Source organism: Aedes albopictus, chromosome 3 (genome assembly GCF_035046485.1).
Source record: "Aedes albopictus strain Foshan chromosome 3, AalbF5, whole genome shotgun sequence".
NCBI lineage: Eukaryota > Metazoa > Arthropoda > Insecta > Diptera > Culicidae > Aedes > Aedes albopictus.
The window spans coordinates 149,335,611-149,350,579 of record NC_085138.1 but is presented as its reverse complement, the minus strand read 5'-3'; the positions used below and the strand labels follow the sequence as shown (position 1 = coordinate 149,350,579).

At 46.0% G+C, this 14,969-nt stretch overlaps 1 protein-coding gene across 1 annotated transcript in view; it reads right to left on the bottom strand.

The window, feature by feature from the left end:
- Positions 1-14,969, bottom strand: part of LOC115266038 (RNA polymerase-associated protein CTR9 homolog) — a 47,781-nt gene that overhangs the window by 8,922 nt on the left and 23,890 nt on the right. Inside the window, exons 3-4 of the mRNA XM_029871847.2 lie at positions 9,406-10,338; positions 8,375-9,313 (exon numbers count right to left, since the gene is read on the bottom strand). Coding sequence (XP_029727707.2) covers positions 8,375-9,313; positions 9,406-10,338 — 1,872 coding nt within the window. The remainder of the gene's footprint in view (positions 1-8,374; positions 9,314-9,405; positions 10,339-14,969) is intronic.

Sequence of the window (14,969 nt, the reverse complement as noted above, 5' to 3'; positions counted from 1 at the left end):
GATAGCACTTAGAAAGTCGCCAAAATTGATTTGTTCGGAAATGTCGAGACGTTCGTCAATGGCTGTTTGGAATGAATTCCAGTCAGCTTGCTCGTACATCCAGCGAGGACGGCGGGATGTTTCCGGTGGGTGTTCGCAAAAGGAAATGGTGATGGGATGATGATCGCTCCCCAGTGGGTCATCGCTAACACTCCAGAGCAGCCGATTGGTGATACTAGGGCTGGCCAAAGAAACATCAACGGTCGACTCATGTTGACCTTTAGTATACGTAATGGACCCGTCGTTCAGGATTACCAGGTCGATTGCTTCTACGATGTTTAACAGAGCTGCTCCTCGATTGTTTATTTTAGGGCTTCCCCATGCGATGTGGTGTCCGTTGATATCTCCGAGGATTAGCTTTGGTCCTTGTATGGATTCCAGAACTTGTGACAGTCGATTCTCCAGGTTTGGAATATCGCCGCATGGAAGATAGATACTGATGATCGATACGGGAAACGGATAATCGATTTTGACGGAGACTATGGGGAGATCTGTATTCAATTGGATCGTGGAAAACTTAACGGATTCTAATACTCCAATAGCCACCGAGTGATATATATTTGGGTTACTTTTGTATATCCAGCGGTATCGTCCTCCTAGTGTTCGGTTCATTTTGTCTTCTGTAGTTCGATGGACCTCTTGGATAGCCAAGATGACTGGTGAGAGGTTATGTACGAGGCATTCCAGGTCGCTGAGGTTATTATGGAAACCATTCATATTCCATTGGACCGCGAAACAAGTTTGCCTAGCGAAGCCAGTGCGATTTGCGTTATTGGGAAGACCGGCGCTTGTAGTGGCTGTTGTTCTACCATTTGTTGAGACGGAAGCATTCGGCGAGCAGGGGACTCCAGTCATTCCTGTAGATGTCGTCGCCGAAAGGATATTTGATGAGGATGATGGTTGGCTTTGATGGTCCGTTGCTGCCGTAGAGACTTGGGTAGATGATGTGCTTCTATTTGAATTCAGTGCTGCTAACCTGACCGATCGCCTTGGTTGAAAAAACTTGTCTCCCTCGAAGTCCTTTGACAGGGGATGGGAACGAGTGCCCATGTGCGTCCCGTTGACGACAGGTTGCATAGTTAAAGATGTCTTGATTCCCACGCTGTCCTTAGGGGGATAGGCATTTCTGCCCTTGTGCGTCCCTCTTCCGGGGCTCTCAGGATGACGAGGGTTGTCCGCCAGTTCCGGTGGTGGTGTAGCTTCCGCACCGACGGGGCCTCGACTGTCCTGAGAGACTTCCGGGAAATACGAGATGTCGTGGTTTTGATCGGCTGATTTTTTGTTGGAGGTCGTAGAGCTTTCGTCAGGGTTTGTGGTGCCAGTAGACTCCTCTACTGTGATTAGGTGTCTTTCATTGAGAGAATTAGGATCGATTATTGGGCTTCCAGCTGTGGTGCACCGAATCAGGCTGTTTGATGTTAGAGGAGTACTGGGTGTGTCGAACATGTTTGGTTCATTCTGACATGCCATCGTCGCCGCCCAAGGAGGAGACGTTGGCGAAATCGCTATCCGGAGTGGATACTTTGGTTTTCGGTCGCTCAATAGAGTCATCGGAGTCGGTTAGAGAACGATCTCTTTTAGGCGTCCTCTCTGAGGAGAGTTGGCGAAGTGGTACTGGACTGGTGTCGCTCAAATACATAGGGGTCGGTTGCCATTCTTTCTGCTGCTTCTTATTCTTCTTAGGAGGAAATGGTTTTGATGAGGCTTCTATAGCCAGGTTTTGGTCCTGGGATAGTGCTGTTGCGATAACTGTTTGGGCGTCATGTGGTGGTGATTGATCGATTGGCTGATTTTTTCGTTGGACGATGGTTCGTAGGACGTGAACCTCCCGCTCTTTGTGATTGAGCTGCTCTTCTAGATTGGTGACCTTAGCAACAAGCTCCTCTATGGTACCGTGTTTGCGAACCAGTCCCATACGACTGTTGTTCTGCAGAGCGCTTTCAAGAGCCTGGATGCGTTCATCTTTCTTCCTCATCTCACTGGTTAACAATTCAACCTTCTGCAGTAGATCGGCAATCATATTATTATTACCGGGACTTAGACTGGATTCAAGTGTCTCGATTCGTCTGTCCTTCCTCTCCATCTCCTGCTGGAGCTGGTCCACCTTCGAGGATAGTTCTGTGATTTGCTGATCTTTACCTGCTGTAGTTACGTTTGAGAAGCTGTTTTGTCCACGCCCTTGCTCATAACGTCTCCTTGCCTGCGGGTAGGATATGCCAAGGTCGACACGAAGTCTTTGGATTTCATTTTCCTTGATGTAAACTGGGCATTTGCGACTCGATAAGGAGTGATTGTGCCTGTCACATCTCTTACAGAATTCCTCTGCGGTGCATCGAATCTCCCTACTAACTGCATGGTCCTTAGAGCATGTTCCACAAGTTGAATGAGATTGTTGGCAGCGTTTACTGGTGTGGCCGAAATTCCAGCAATTATAACACAGCATGGGTGCTGGATAATACGGCCGAGTTTTACAGCGTGTCCAGCCAAAATCCACGTGCGGAGGGATGACTGTTCCGCTGACAGTGAGAATAATCGTTGACGTGTATTCAACTTTGTCCCCATTTCGTCTTGTGATGCGGTGGATGCTGCGCACTCCCTGGTCAGCGAGACCATTTTCTATTGTCCTGTCATCAAGACCGGCGACCGACTGACAATTCACAACGCAGCGACAGACGTTGAGGGTTGGATGCTCGATGATTTTGATTCCGGTTCCGTCAGCTAACGAGGTCATTTTCATCAGCTTAGCGATCTGATTGCTACTGCGGATTTTCAGAGCGTAGGTTATGCCATCTTTACCTTCCGGAAAGGCACCGTCGATTTTTGCACCCACACACTTCTCAACCGATGAACGTAGAAGAAAAGGGTCATTTGGCAATCTTCCGCTGGTGGCTTCCATACGGAGGACTTGGACTGCTCCGTAAGTGCCATTCGGGTCCATGTAACTCGGTAGTCGTGCTCCAGCAAAATCTCCATCGAATAGGTTTGATGATCCCCCTCCCGGATCACCGATGGAGGGAAATTCATCCGGGGCCAACGCCATCGTTGGCCACCCGGTGAATATTTATCGGTTAAGCGACCTCAGCACAATTATTTGTCAATAAAACGCGCGACGGTGCAATGTAACTTCACTATACGGTATGTCCCACACACTACGAAAAACTGTCTGTCAGGTGTATGGTAGTGATTAATATCGGGAGCAAACCAGCCACAACGCGTCGGAAAAACGGTCCACGGCACCGGAATGCGCTTTAGACCTTGACACCCGGACGGTGGTGCAGATTGGTCCTCAGGATACGGATCGCGACGACGGAAAAATAGAACGCGAAAAGTTGGAAAGATATCGTTTTTCGGATGTAAACAAATCCACGTGCAACAGAGCCGTCTGTTCGTCTCGACAGCGAGCTGTCAACTGAGGTTGAAATATGTATCTATCAAAGAATGCAAAATCGTAGTGCAATTAAAAGGAACAGTCCTTAACTCTATAGTTTTAGATATGTCCATTGTTGTTTATGCTGAGAACAAATTTAACTAAATCTACAGATAAAATGAAAATTGAAAATGTAGAACAATAATAAGAAGACAGCAATGTTCTAGGAATGTCATAAAATATATTAAAAAAAAACAACAACAGTGATGTGTAAAGTGAGGAAAGATTGACGCAATTTGAAGTTTCAATACAAGTTTTTAAGAACTTTTATTAGTAATTTTATGCTTCATTTTGGAATCATTGGGTAGATTTAGATTGCTAAATAGTTATAACACATAGAATATGGTTGGAAGGAATCGAGTGTACGGGTGACTTTTTAATTCGTTTGTATCACGCTCTGCAAGGACAAGTGACATTTATCCCCATACTGAATCTGTTGTCAAACTCACTTTGCAAAAATGAGGAGATTTTACTTGGGAAAAAGAAATTTCATTTTATGCAGTCATAACATTGAAACCATTAAAATGCATGAAGTTTTTATCAAGACCAAAGTGTCTTATAAAATAAAACTACAGATAACCCAGACAAACATAGAAAAAAAAATCACTGCACGAGACTACCATTATTGAAATTCATCAGATTACTTGCAAATTGATATGTTTCCAATATATTTTAGGCTTATACTATAAGATGTCATTCACATTGACATATATTAAGCATGCGTTGCATTCGGTAAATTCTTAATAAAAACTTGAGATTTCAATACAATTTGTATAATTACACTTGACCAAATGATTGTTTGATTAAAAAAAACTGTTATGACATTCGAATTGCTTATCATGACTAGATAATTTCACGTTAACCCGGTGTTTCTTCTTACCCCACCCGTTTTAACATGGCCAGTGTGCCTTATTTTAAACCAAATGTTGAATAATCATTTTTGAATGCATTAACATAATATGACAACGCCAAACTTATGTATTTTGCGTCAACTTTTCTGTCTATGATCGCATATCAGTCCCATATTTGCTGGGTTTCCTATTCATATGGGACAGATATGCGATCAAAGGCAGTTTTTGTTACTTGAGACTCAACAGCCTACTTAACCCAGAGGTATCATTTTAGAAGTAACAAGGAAAAACGGTCTTTGCAAATTTTAAGATTTTGTATGGACAAAAGTCCTCAACCGATCAGAGGCAGAACTTTTACAATTAAGTCATGCACGCTCAGTATAGTCGACTAATACTTTTTGGCAAATATCCATGTGGATGTGGTTTGACATGCAAAGTATGTGCAACAAATACCCGCCATTTCAGGCAAAGTAGCGCATGAAGGGTATGTGCTGCAAATGGTATGAACCACAGGTGTATAGCGCTTCCTCAAATGTATGAGTCGCACTAATGGGAAATATTAGTTTACCTCCATGAACCCTCCAGCGCGCGCGCCGTTGTAACAAGTACAACACTATCAAAAAACCTCGCTCGTCGTATACAGCACGGGCGCGGTGCAGTTTCAGCTGCTTAATGGCGCGCGTCCTGAAAGATTAAATGGAAGAAATGTAGACTTTTATGATTTATGACTTTCGGCAGACTGTAGTGGGCTGGACACATGAAACGAACGCCAAACAAATTTAAACTCGTCGTCAAGACTTTTACATTCGTTTCTCTCTAAATGGTTTCAAATTTATTAATAGAAAGGGCACTTTGTTTAGCGGAGTTTAGGTTCAACAGATTTGCGTAATACCATATCATATGGGAAAAAGTGGTAAACTACTAAAATCGAATTTATTTTAATTTTCCCCGATGAAAGATTTTTTAACCTCCAGAATTTTAATATATACAGCTAAGGCTAACTTATAACGAAAAAATATTTTAGGTTCATGAAAGTGCGATAATAATCCTGTTTCAACACACCGTGCATCATAGGAGATTTAAACGCTCAGGTAGGCCAGGAGGAGGAATGGTAGGTTCAGCGCCCACCAGCAGACGAATGAGAACGTCCTATGACTCATTGATTTCGGCGCCTCCAGAAAAAAGGCCATACGTAGCACCTTTTTCCAACACAGCTCCTTATCGTTACACCTGGAGATCACCACAGCAGACGGAATCTCAAATCGACTACGTTTTGATTGACGAACGGCACTTCTCTGTCATTATCGACGTCAGGACCTATCGTGGCGCCAACATCGACTCCGACCACTATCTGGTGATGGTCAAACTGCGCCCAAAACTCTCCGTCATTAACAATGTACGGTACCGGCGACCGCTACGGTATAACTTTGAGCGACTAAAACAATCCAATGTCATCTCAGCATACGCGCAGAATCTCGAGGCCGCGTTGCCAGATGAGGACGAGCTCGATGAGGCTCCTCTACAAGACTGCAGGAGTATAGTGAAAGCAGCCATCAACGACGCAGCCGAGAGTACCATCGGGTATGTGGAACGGAATTGACGGAACGAATGGTTCGACGAAGAGCGCAGAACGGTTTAGGAGGAGAACAATGCAGCGAGAGCGGTGATGCTGCAGCAAGGGACTCGACAGAACGTGGAACGTTACAAACAGAAGCGGAAACAACAGACCCGCCTCTTTCGGGAGAAAAAGCGCCGCCTGGAAGAAGCGAAGTGCAAAGAAATGGATCTGCTGTGTCGTTCCCAAGAAACACGGAAGTTCTATCAGAAGCTCAACGCATCCCGCAACGGATTCGTGCCGCGAGCCGAAATATGCAGGGATAAGGACGGAGCGCTTTTGACGGACGGACGTGAGGTCGAAAGGTGGAAGCAGCATTTCGATCAGTACCTGAATGGCGTGGAGAACGTAGGCACAGGAGACCACGGCAACGGAGCAAACGACGACGCCAATGCAGTGGAGGACGAAAATGAACCAACTCCCACGCTGACGGAAGTTAAGGATGCCATTCACCAGCTCAAAACCAACAAAGCAGCTAATAAGGATGGTATCGCAGCTGAACTCATCAAGATGGGCCTAGAAAAGTTGACCACCTGTCTGCATCGGCTGATGGTCAGGATCTGGGAAACCGAACAGCTACCAAAGGAGTGGAAGGAAGGGGTAATCTGCCTCATTCACAAGAAAGACGATTCTTTGGCATGTGAGAACTTCAGGGCGATCACTATTTTGAATGCTGCCTACGAAGTGCTATCCCAGATCATCTTCCGTCGTCTGTCACCTAAAATGAGTTCGTGGGAAGTTATCAAGCCGGCTTCATCGACGGCCGGTCGACAACGAACCAAGTCTTCACCGTACGGTAAATCCTCCAGAATTATCGTAAATACCAGGTCCCAACGCATCACTTGTTCATCGACTTCAAAGCGGCATACGACAGTATCGACCGCGCAGAGCTATGGAGAATCATAGACGAAACGGCTTTCCTGGGAAGCTGACTAGACTGATTAAAGCAACGATAGACGATGTGCAAAACTGCGTAAGAGTTTCGGGTGAACTATCCAGTTTATTCGAATCTCGCCGGAGACTGCGACAAGGTGACGGACTTTCCTGCCTACTCTTCAACATTGCTCTGGAAAGTGTGATGCGACGAGCCGGGCTCAACAGCCGGGAAACGATTTTCACAAAATCCGGTCAATTTGTGTGCTTTGCGGACGACATGGGCATTATCACCAGAACATTTGGAACGTTGACAGAGCTGTACACCCGCCTGAAACGCGAAGCAGCAAAGATCGGACTGGTGATGAATGGCTCAAAAACAAAGTACATGCTGATAGGCAGAACCAAATACGACCGGATCCGTCTGGGTAGTAATGTTACTATAGACGGGGATACTTTCGAGGTGGTGGAGGAGTTCGTCTACCTCGGATCCTTACTGACGGCTGACAACAACGTGAGTCGCCAAAGTCTATGCTCCATACAAATTTAAAAGTTTTTGTATGGACGAAAGTCTACGAGAGGGGAAGGGAGGGTCTGAGATGTCCAAAATATGGTCTACAAAGTTTATGAACAGCCCCTTAATGGAAGGAACTTCTGAGAGAAGGCCCGGGAGGTACTCCGAGAGAAATCTCAGGGGAAATCCCAAGAGGACTTACCTTACCGGTCAGGCTAAGGCCGGGGTGGCCTCTGCTGTACATAGTAGCCGCCTCCATTCCACTCGGTCCATGGTTGCTTGTCTCCAGTTCCGCACTCTGCGTAGGGTCCGCAGATCGTCCTCCACTTGGTCGATCCACCTAGCTCGCTGCGCTCCACGTCTTCTTGTACCGGTCGGATGACTCTCGAGAACCATTTTAGTCGGGTTGCTATCCGACATCCTGATGACGTGACCCGCCCACCGTAGCCTCCCGATTTTCGCGGTATGGACGATGGTAGGTTCTCTCAGCAGCTGATGCAGCTCGTGGTTCATTCGCCTTCTCCAAGTCCCGTCTTCCATCTGCACTCCGCCGTAGATGGTACGCAACACCTTCCGTTCGAAAACTCCAAGGGCGCGTTGGTCCTCTGCACGTAGGGTCCATGTTTCGTGCCCATAGAGGACGACCGGTCTAATCAGCGTTTTGTAGATGGTTAACTTCGTGTTACGGCGAACTTTATTCGATCGTAGAGTTCTGCGGAGTCCAAAGTAAGAACGATTTCCTGCCACAATGCGCCTCTGAATTTCTCTGCTGGTGTCGTTGTCGGCGGTCACCAGTGAAAATCCCAAGAGGAACACCAGAAGAAATCTCGGAAAATCTTCAGGAGGAACCCCGAAGGAAGCTCTTGGAAAAAAAAAATCCGTGACAACTCTTGTGTACAAAACAGTTTCAATAAACTATACCCGAAAATCGACCATGTTTCGCCGGATATTCAAGTCCGACCAGTATTATGTGTATGATTAAAAGGTTTGGGCATCAACAAAATCAGAGAACTAAATAAAGTTATCACAGAAATTAAGAAGACAGAGACACTCACCTGAGCGAAAATGTCCCGCGCCTCGATGATGCAACCCTTATGCGCCAGCACCGCTCCGATCCCGTTAGCTGCCCAGATATTCTTCGGATCGTTCCTCAGCACCTGCTTGTAGATAGCCAGTGCCTTTTCCTGGTGCTTCTTCTCCTTTTCCTTGTCCTTACTGGGCTGATGCAAGCTCTGCAGCCAAAAGTTACCCAGGGCAATCAGCGAGTACGCATCACTAGAAGTGGCCGGGTTCTTCAGAATCGTCTCAAAGTTCTTCTGACCAAGGGTCCACTGCATCTTGGCTAAATGCAAATTACCCAGCAGCGAACGTGTGTCCGGGTTCTCCATGTTGATTTTCAGCGCATCCTTGAAGAAATCGGAAGCCACGAAGATCAAACCCTTGTCACGGGCCATGCAGCCCAGACGCAGATAGCAATCGATGTAATTCGGATGCTCCTTCAGGATGTCCTTGTAGAGCTTGTCCGCCTTGTCGAACGAAGCCATGGCCTCATTCAAGCGGGCCAGATTGTAGGTCATCGTGACGGAAATCGAATCGTAGTACTGCGAGTCATGCTGGGCTTCGATTTTCGCACGCTCGATTGCCATCTCCAGCTTGGTCATAGCTTCGTTCAAATTACCCAGTCGGTAATGGAGCGCGGCTACGTTGTTCAGGATCTCCGGCGGAATATCGGCCTTGACTTTGTCCGTCAGAATGTTCGTAGCTGTTGCGTAAGCTTGAAGGGAACCTTGCAGGTCGTTCTGTTCCAAGATCTGTGCCAACTCGATCCACGCTTCGACATCGTCCGGGAACTGCTCGGTGACCTTCTTCAAGTGATTCTTGGCAATGTCACGCTTCGATTGGGACGATGAACTGGCATACAAAGAGCCGAGAATCTTCATCGTTTCGTAGTTGCCGGGTTGGGCTTTCAACACTTTTTCGAAACATTGGGCAGCCTGAAAGTAGATAAAGAAGCTTATTGAATATACATTGTGTAGACACTTTCAATTTGAACGTATGTTTGTTCCACCAGACAACTGTAACTTACATTTTCCGAGTCCCCTCTGTAGATGTACATCTGTCCGAGTCCGAAATGCGGAAGCACAAAGTTGGCCGGCGCAAACTGCGTCGATTGGTAGTAGTACTGGAACGCCTGGTCGTAATCCCGCTGCACGTGGAAGGCACGTGCCAGCTGGTAGCAACTTTCCGCTCGCATCGCTTCGTTTTCCGTGTTGTGGAACGCATGCAGGGCCAGATGCTGTACTTTTTGGTAGTCCTTCTTGAAGAAGAAATGATTGGCCAGATGGTTCAGGACCATCGGATTGGTGGAATCGATTGTGTACGCCTTGGAAAGCATTTGTACGCCGAGCCGGTTCGATTCCGGTTCGTGCAGATTCAGCTTGAGAATGGCCAATCCAACGAGGGCCCCTACGCACAGCGGGTCCAAATCTAGAGCGCGTTGGAAGGCTAGCTTGGCCTTCTCTTGGTTGTTCAATTTCAGGAAGCAATGACCCATTCCCAGACGCACCGCCGCCGGACAGTTTGGATTCGTTCGGAGAGCCTTCTTGTAGAAAGCTAAAGCTCCGCGGTAATCTTTCTTGTTAAAAGCAATGCAAGCCTTACCCAACAACGAAGGAATGTTCGACGGCGATTGATTCAGTACGAAATTGAACTGCGCATCAGCTTGTTCCATCTTGTCTCCTTCCAGGAGGCAAAAGTACGCGCGGCCCAGCAGATGGTTCTGATCGTACATGATAATCTTATCGGCCGTCGTGTACAAATGGGTTGCCTTCATGAACAACTCTCTTTTCTTATCCTTGGACTTTTCCCGGTTTGCTTCCTGGACGTAGTAGGCGGCCAACATGTCGTACGCCCGCATCTGGTCCTTCTCGAAGTCCCGGTACGAGATGTTTGCGTCGATGCGGGACGCTTCCAGGATCTTGATGAAGTCATCTGTCTTGTTTTGCTTGTAGTAAGCAAGCTGTTATCGAATACAAAGAAAAATGAATCAGAATCATGAATACCTATTTATAAAATTGGGGTGGTCACTCAGTTGATAAATTATACATTTGGTTTGTTCTGCAATTTATTGTTTTTTTTTTTCAATGAAGGAATCCTGAGAAAAAATCTTGTAAGTATTTCGGCAGGAATCCATAAAAGAAGCCTGGGTGATATTCCTAAAGATATCCTGGGAGGAACCCCAAGAAGAAATCCCGGGAGGAATCTTTGATTCATTGCTGGAAAATATCAATGAAGGAATCCCGGAACAATTATCCGGAGGAATCCTGGGAGGAATCAATGATCAATAAATGAATCACGAAGGAAATTAAAAAATGTCAAAAGAAACCCTTAAAAGAATTTCAGGATAAATCTATGAAGAAATTTCTGTAGAAATCTTTAGTGAAATTCATATAGGAACCCTGGGTGGCGTCCAATCCATAGATGAATCAACATAAATTTCAAAACAAATCATGGAAGAAATTCTGCTATTCTGCTATTATCAACGCATCCCCTGGCTTTCGCCCATCTGCGTTGTCTTTTCACTAGGCAATACGTCTACCAATTGATGTTTATGGGCTTGCCGGACCAAGTCATGTAGCTAAGCCAAACACCCCACCTACAACTGTTGGGTAGGCACCATTGTCCCGCCCACTGGTCTTTTACAGCTAGTTGTAGGTGCATGTGTGCGTGTAAGTATTGGTGTATGTGTGTTAGTGTTGGTGTATTGTAGGCACCAACTCGTTCTAATCCACTCTGATTGCTAACACCCTATTGAACCATTACCCTTAAATTTGGCAATCTATGAAATATAATGAGTTAAACGCCTGTAAAAAACAGTCAGTTAATTCAAACAAGGAATATTAGTATTAAAGCGAAGATACAACGAAACAACGCCTCGAACCTTGAGAGCACAAACCCCAAGAACCAAATGACAGGCAGCGCTGATAAGTCGATCGACTGGCCACCACCAGTGAATAACCAATCGAGCAAACTCCCCAGCACAAACTGTCACCAGCTCTCCCGACCTGCGCCCAACAAATCCGAGGCACAGCCCAGCCTTAGCTTCACCTTAAAACCAAAATCTAGATTACAGAGCACAGCAAGCTTCCCAAGTACCCACGCAGCTCGGACCGCAAATCACATACAACACGGCACAAATAAGACAAACACTACCCCGCCCGTACAACCGAAACCGACCTAGAGTAGAGAAGGGTCTCTTTCCACTCCAACCCGGACTGACCTGCACCCACAGGGCAGCACACCTCACCCACACCGCACTCATTCATGCATCACTGTCCAAGCCGCACGGTCACCTGGGTTGAGTCTATCTGCATGACCTCGCCCCCCCTCTCTTGCATTACAAAAAAACAAATCATGGAAGAAATTATTAAAATAATGAAAAAAAAAGCCCAAAGAAATCTATTTGTTGTTTATTTGTTGTGTGTGCATCAACAGGCAGCAACATGCCCCAATGATGTTTGGTGTTAACATTCTATGTAGGAGTCTCTGAAAATATCCAGTAAGAATTCCTAAAGAATACCTGAAAAAATGCAGAAAAGCATCCCGGGAGAAATCCTCAATGGAATCCACGAAAGAATCCTTAAATGCATTTCGGGAGGAATCCCTAAAAAAGAACCGGTAAAAATGAATAAAGAGAAACTGGGAGGTGTAAATAAGGGATTTTTTGGATAAATTCTTACAGGAAGTTCGGAAGAAATCACTGAAGAAATCCCGCAAGAAAACCTAGGAAGAATGCTGTGGGAATCCCTGAGGCAGTCTCGGGAATAATCCGCAAAAGAATCCCGGAAGAAATCACTAGATGAATCCCGGTAAGAATCGATAAACAGGGTGGCTACTCAGAGCGGTAAATAAAATTCCCGAGTTTTACCCGGTTTTCCCGGTAGCTTTTTGAAAATTTTCCCGATTCTGAAATATAATGATTTACAGTGACAATTAAACGTAACCTACTAAGAAACATTTAAGAAAAATAATATTGAATATTTTCAAATCCTTGGATTTAACATAGTGTTCATATGACCCTGAAAATAACTTTATAACTAATTTACTAAATATGTAGCTAAGTCATGTGTTGTTTGATCTGATTGTCTCGTATCCAATGATAAGCATTGAAGCAGAGATGGCATTTCACCGTAGCGATTCACTGCGGCCAGGCTTGACAGAAACTCCCTCGCGAGAAAATGAGGAAGCGATTTCGGCGATTTTCTGAGGAGTAAAAATAAAACTCAGAAATCACAACGCAAATCCTCAACAGCACCGAGCGCGAGCTTGCCGCGCAGCGAGGAGTTCGCCCAACACTCATAATTGCTTGTTGTGTTTCTCACGTCCACTCACACTCAAAAAACACTCGGGAGTTCCACTCCCATACAAATAAAGACTCTCGAGGCGAAAATCGCACTCAAAAACCCGAAATAATCATCGGCTCTTTTTTCGTTCCCCTCTTCCTCGCTCAGTTTTTATTGCCTCTCTGTTTGTGGTTCGTTCGCTCCCTCGCGACGAGGCAGAAGCAAAACACCGCTCTAGAGCATGTTGCAAAACTCTTTTGATTTCGAGGAGGATTATCAAGCCTGACTGCGGCGTCAGTTTATCGACCACACTGGGGATAGGAACATTTTTCACCACACCAAGAAGCCAGTTTCTCTTGTTTTGGGTGGTAGGTAGACCAAGCGCTAGTGCGTGCTCTTGCTCGTCCGCCTTGGAACGAGTGTGGCTCACTCTTTCGCGCGCATCGCTCTCCGTCGCTCTCCCGTGTTTTCACCCAGCAGTCACCGAATTATCACCATGGTGTCGCCGGGGCGAGAACTCTCCGGTGTTTCACCGCAGCGCGCACTCTGGCGCAAAAACCTCACTAGAGCGCGCGCCCGGGTGATTTTTTACACTTTCACCGAAGAGAATTTTAAATCGCTCTCGCCGCACTGTTGTGTGGCCTAGTGCTCAGGGAGCTAAGAGATTTATTTCTACTCACCAAGCTTGCGCGCATCCGAATCGCAGTGGTGGCTCCACATATAAGAGAAGGGCTCCTGTTCAGATGCACAGCGTGAGTGGTGTATTTTCTATTTCTCTTTCCCTCACTGAGGATATGGACATCTCTGCATTGAAGTTACGACATCTTTATTAAAAATTCGTTAAATTTATAGATGACATCTAGTACTAATTATGCAGTTATTTAAGAAAACAAAAATAAAGAGGATAATCATAGGGTGCCGAAATTCCTAGAGACAGGGTGACCACTTGTTTACCGACGGATCAACACGCGAAAGTGGACAAAACGAACGACGAGAAAAAACCGACGGAAAAACTATTAAAATACTAGAAAATTCTCGGAATAAAGTAACTTTACAAAAATGGCGTGCTTTTCGTTTCGTGTATTTCTTACTTCTAACCATACATGACATTTCTCTTAGCGGAAGCCATCGCCTCCGTCTCGGCTCACTTGACGTTTCTTCCCATACATAAGATTTTCTGACGTTTCTTCCCATACATAAGATTTTTTGCCGGCAGCACCACCAGCTTGTGTACAGGTCGTTGATATGTTGTTTGGCCTCTCTGTAGTGTCACGTTACGCACTACTCCGCTTCGATCTGGATGGAGCGCTGTCACGCGAGCGAGTTCCCAATACGCTGGCGGAGCACTATCGTTCTTCACCAGCACCAAATCAGCCACCTTCAGATTTTCTTTGGATGCTTGCCATTTGTTTCTTGTTTGCAACGATGTAACGTACTCGGTCTTGAAACGGTCCCAGAGATCCTCGACGACTCTCCGCAAGCGTTGATATTTGTCGAGGCGGTTCTCGGGGATGTCCGTTACCCTCGGTTCAGGAATAAGGTTTAGTGGCTGTCCAATGACGTAATGACCAGGGGTTAAAGCTTCGCAAGAATCAATCGATGAAGACAGTGCACACAGTGGGCGTGAATTTAAGCACGCCTCTATTTGTGCTAGTATTGTCGTCATATCCTCATAGGTCACTGTTTGTTTGCCAAGGACGATGCGAAGATGCTTTTTCATACTCTTCACAGCACTCTCCCATATTCCGCCCATATGGGGAGCTGACGGCGTTATAAAGGTCCACTTCACTCCGAGGCCACTCAAAAAATGATCAACTTCAGAGCCAAAGCTGACAGACTGTAGAAGATCTTTTAGTTGGCGGTCAGCGCCAACAAAATTCGTTCCATTGTCGGACCAGATTTGGCTGGGCAAGCCACGACGACTGCAAAAACGCTTCAATGCAGAAATGAAGGCACCTGACGACAAGTCCGTAACGGCTTCCAGGTGAATAGCCTTGGTCCCAAGACAAACAAACACTGCAATATAACCTTTGATTGTCTTTGTTGTTCTTACAACGCTAGCTTTCAAGACAATGGGACCTGCGTAGTCGACGCCTACGTTTTCGAAGGCACGTCCTCCTGCGATCCTGACCGTTGGTAGGGATCCCATAAGCTGCTTCGCGGTTTTGGCCTTCCACCTAGCACATCGCACGCAGTTATTGATGATAGTGCGTACAACTGCTTGACACCCAAGAATCCAGTACTTTTGATTGAGCGTAGCAATCACCAAGGTTGGTCCTGCATGTAGGTTGTCGATATGCAGTGTGGT